The sequence below is a fragment of the Cynoglossus semilaevis genome, chromosome Z, assembly GCF_000523025.1.
Source record: "Cynoglossus semilaevis isolate Cse_v1.0 chromosome Z, Cse_v1.0, whole genome shotgun sequence".
Classification (NCBI taxonomy): Eukaryota; Metazoa; Chordata; class Actinopteri; order Pleuronectiformes; family Cynoglossidae; genus Cynoglossus; species Cynoglossus semilaevis.
The window spans coordinates 21,830,407-21,834,739 of NC_024328.1; the positions used below are offsets into that span (position 1 = coordinate 21,830,407).

The 4,333-nt window shown below is 55.8% G+C and overlaps 1 protein-coding gene across 1 annotated transcript in view; it reads right to left on the reverse strand.

The window, feature by feature from the left end:
- hmcn2 (hemicentin 2) overlaps positions 1-4,333 on the reverse strand; it is a 14,172-nt gene that overhangs the window by 7,995 nt on the left and 1,844 nt on the right. The window contains exons 5-20 of the mRNA XM_025053451.1: positions 4,297-4,331; positions 3,939-4,217; positions 3,668-3,858; positions 3,504-3,585; positions 3,128-3,264; positions 2,899-3,040; positions 2,676-2,820; positions 2,462-2,586; positions 2,108-2,264; positions 1,861-1,982; positions 1,629-1,793; positions 1,386-1,493; positions 1,147-1,281; positions 881-1,015; positions 491-760; positions 224-414 (exon numbers count right to left, since the gene is read on the reverse strand). Coding sequence (XP_024909219.1) covers positions 224-414; positions 491-760; positions 881-1,015; positions 1,147-1,281; positions 1,386-1,493; positions 1,629-1,793; positions 1,861-1,982; positions 2,108-2,264; positions 2,462-2,586; positions 2,676-2,820; positions 2,899-3,040; positions 3,128-3,264; positions 3,504-3,585; positions 3,668-3,858; positions 3,939-4,217; positions 4,297-4,331 — 2,419 coding nt within the window. The remainder of the gene's footprint in view (positions 1-223; positions 415-490; positions 761-880; positions 1,016-1,146; positions 1,282-1,385; positions 1,494-1,628; positions 1,794-1,860; positions 1,983-2,107; positions 2,265-2,461; positions 2,587-2,675; positions 2,821-2,898; positions 3,041-3,127; positions 3,265-3,503; positions 3,586-3,667; positions 3,859-3,938; positions 4,218-4,296; positions 4,332-4,333) is intronic.

A 4,333-nucleotide genomic window follows, 5' to 3' on the forward strand; every position in this document is an offset into this window, starting at 1 on the left:
AACCAGAGAAGAACCAGTGAAGAACCAGTGAAGGAACCAGAGAAGAACCAGTGAAGAACCAGTGAAGAACCAGAGAAGAACCAGAGAAGAACCAGTGAAGAACCAGTGAAGAACCAGAGAAGAACCAGAGAAGAACCAGTGAAGAACCAGTGAAGAACCAGAGAAGAACCAGAGAAGAACCAGTGAAGGAACCAGAGAAAAACCAGAGAAGGACCCACAGTACCTCCGCTCTCTCGATGATCAGTTCTCCGTTCCTCAGGACGGTGAATTTCCCTGGAACGTGGGCCACGCCGGAGCCGTCCTTCTCCCATGAGACCTTGGGTTCTGGTGATCCCTGAGCGGCGCACGGCAGCAGAGCCTGAAATCCCTGGACGACCGACACGTCCGTCTGTGTCGGAGCAATCGTGGGTGGAACTGACGGAGGAAGAACCCATCAGTCAGTGGGACGTCACAGGAGGTCACCGACAAAAAAAAACAACCAATCACTCACTGTGAATGAGCAGCCGCAGGTCCTGACTGGCTCGGCCGGCGAGGTTTTTGGCCGTGCACGTGTACAGACCGGCGTCGCTGCGCTGCGTGGACGTTATGGTCAAGGTTCCGTTAGAAAAGACGTGCACGTGAGCGCCCTCCGCCACTGGCCTCCTCTCCCTGTGCCACGTCACCTCGGGCTGCGGCTGCCCGTCCGCCCCGCAGTCCAGACTCACGGGCTGGCCTAGCACTGCTGTGTGCTCAACACGAGGCACGCTCAGCACCGGAGGAACTGGAGAAACGGGACGTGAGGTCGTCAAGAACAAGAAGGAAGTCGCCGCTTTACTGGAGCTAACGCTACGTCCTCAAGGATTACGGTAGACACGACGTTGTCGTGGCCCCCGCGCCTTACCTTGAAGCACCAGTTTGGTCCTGCCCACTGCCACCCCGGCCTCGTTCTTGGCCATGCACTGATAGGTTCCCGCATCACCGAGTGTGACGCGAGAGAACTTGAGGGATCCGTTTGACAGGACCGCCAGTCTGTGACCTTCAAACACACAGACCAAAGAGTTCGAACCTTCTCTGAGTACTGCAGTACTGAAGTACTGCAGTACTGAGGTACTGAGGTATTGAAGTACTGAGGTACTGAAGTACTTCCTGTTTTAGCAGTACCCATACCTGCTGCTACAGGAACGCCCTCTCTCTGCCACGTGATGGAGGGTCTTGGTAAGCCATGGGCGTCACAGGGCAGGATGGTCCCATGATGCAACACCACCTGGACCTCCGCCGCCATCGGCCTGATCTCCGGAGGTTCTGGAGTGAGTTGGGAAGGAAGAGAAGAGAAGGTGTTAGCACCGCAGGTCACCTCCATCTCGGGTTAGGGTTAGCGGTCGTCAGGCTCTTCCTTGGTAGTTCACCTTGGACACTGAGGGAAACGTGTTTGTGAGCGACCCCTGCTGGGTTCTGGGCAGAACACGTGTATCTACCGGCATGACTGGGCAAAGCTGCGGTGATTTCCAACACTCCTGTGTGGAGAGACACGGTATTACTTCACACACTACTACATCACTACAACCACAGATGGAGGAGACCTTCTGAATCACTACAGCCACAGATGGAGGAGACCTTCTGAGGCGTGAGGCCGATCGACTACAACACACCTGTGGGCAGGACACGATGACTTCCTCCTCTGGAGCCCAGTTTGGCGCCCCCCTTTGTCCAGCTGACGGTCGGCTGGGGACGCCCCTGTACGTGACACGGCAGGACCACCGGAGACATTTTGACAGCCGTCACCGTTGTGACGTCGTCTTCAATGGACGGTGGGACTAGAAGACAGCGCCAACATCAGTATTCATACAGCCGTATCCACGTACTTCGCGTACCGACAAATACCTCGTAGGATGACCTCGATGACCCGGCGCTCTTCTCCGACGTCATTGATGGCCGTGCACTCAAAGTAACCTTCATCCTCATTGGATGGCGCTAGGAGGACGAGGGACCCCGAGGACAGCACTCTGGACAAGAAGACAGAATTCTGTCAACGGTTTGACCTTCAGGATTGGTTGGATCTTGGAGGATTCAACCTCAGAACCTTCTGGACGGTGAGCAGGAACCGCCACCACGAAGGAGTCCTGGTTACCTGTAGACTTCAAACTGCCGACTGGTGTCCAGAGGCGAGCCGTTCCTCTTCCACGACACCTTAGGCGAGGGTATACCAGTGGTCTCACAGCTCAACACGGCTCGGCCCCCCGCCGTCACCGTCACGTTGAACGGACCGGGACTGATCGAAGGACTCACTAAGACGGAGCAGGACAGATATCTGTTTTTATTTGTCTTTTTTTTTTTTTTCGGTCGCTGACAGGAAATACTTCATCAACAACAAACAAAGTCTTGAATAATCGCTGACAGGAAATACTTAATCAACAACAAACAAAGTCTTGAAAGGATTGAAACCCTGAAGGTCCAGTAATAGAGTAGAGTACTAGTACTTTACCAAACACCCGTAGGTCTAGTCCCCGATGGTCGGAGCCCGCCTGGTTGGACACGGTGCAGTAGTACCGACCAGCGTCACTCAACTCCACCTCATGGACGAGCAGGGATCCCTCTGATACTGTGTACCTGACAGAAACACACAGTACACGGTCTTAGAGTACTGGTACTCCCTGGCGTGTAGCCGGGTCTGTGTGTGTGCGCGCGCGTGGACGTACTTCTTGTCGTCAGGTGACACACGGAAGCCGTCTTTTCGCCACGTGACGGTGGTCAATCCGTCACCTTCAACTTCGCAGGGTAGAAGTGCGTCCTGGGAGAGCTGAGAGGTAACCAGTGCACTTCCCTCCTTGATCACTGGGGGCACTAGAGAGGTAGAGAGACATTGTTGTAGCTCCTCTGGGTCAGAGTTCGCAGCGGTGGACAAACGTCAACTGTTCTTACGGAGAATCTGAACGTTGAAGACCAGACTGGAACTTCCTGCCATGTTGGTGACAACGCAGCTGTACTGGCCACTGTCCTCAGCTTTGACCTCCTGGATCTCCAGGTACTGACCTCCAGCCAGCTTCTGGACACGTCCCCCCGACTGAGAAGACACAAACACAAAGACCTGAGTCCCAGGAATTGTTCTATTTTTTTTTTTAAACTTTTTTTTCTCCCCACTCCGTCTCACCTCTAACTTGACCTGGTCTCTGAACCAGTCTATGGTGGGTGGGGGGTCAGTGTCCACCAGGCACTCCATGGTGAGGTGTCCATCGACTGGTGCCGTCAATGTCCTCACGTCACCAGAGCCCAGGACGGTTGGAGGAACTGGAGGGCGGACATTAGAACTACACGTCAACATTTAGGAGTTTATAAAAGTGTTCTTTAACGGTACCGTGTTCTGGAACTTTATGGTCTGGAACAGTTCCTCTACAGACAGACAGACCCCAGCCAGCAGGTCTACGTTTACTATGTCTGTAAACAAGTTCCAAAAGTATGGACTTCATTTGGTCCTTTTCTGACCATGAGCCACATGTTGGACAACACGTCCCTGTGAGTCCAGTCACCTTGAACTCTGACCCAGTGGTTCCGTCCGTCCTCCCCAGCCGAGCTGCTGGCCAGGCAGGTGTACAGACCCGCGTCGTCCACCTTCAGAGACAGAGGACAGTTGGTTAAAGCAGGCGTGTCCCACATGCGTGGACAGGGACGGGGGTTCGACTCGGTGGTTCACCTGAACTCTGCCGATTCGGACAAAGCGTCCATCCTGTTGGACAACGTGAGTCCCCTTCAACGGCTGACCGTCTTTGAGCCAGCTGAGCGTGGGGGGCGGGACGCCCGCAGCGAAGCATTCCAGCTCCAGTGGAGCGTCCACCGCCACGGTCAGCTCCTCTGGGGACGTGGAGGCGGAGATCCTCGGAGGTTCTGGGTTTGGGAGAGAGAACGTCTGTTGTTAATGGAGCGTTGGCTTTGATGTGAGAACAAAGGCGGCCTGTGGTCGTTACCCAGCACGGTGAGGTTGAAGCTCTTGGTGCTGCTCCCTGCCTGGTTACTGGCCACGCAGCTGTAGAGGCCGGCGTCCGACGGGGACACGTCGGGCAGCTGCAGCCTGGTCTCCCGTCCGTCCAGCAGCAGGTTGTGGTGAAGAGACAGCGGTCGGTCGTCCTTCAGCCACGTCAGCGTGGGGGGGGGCACGCCGCGGGCCTCGCACGTCAACGTGACCAGGGAGCCCTGGACGACCGTGACCGGCTCCACCGGCTCCACGTGGTCCACACCTGGAGGAACTGTGGAGCAAACACAGGCGTCTGGGTCAGACCTTCAGAGTCTGGACGGTGACGTCCACGTGCCGAGTTACGACCGTACCTTGGACCTGGACATCGTAGCTGAGCCGGCCCAGCCC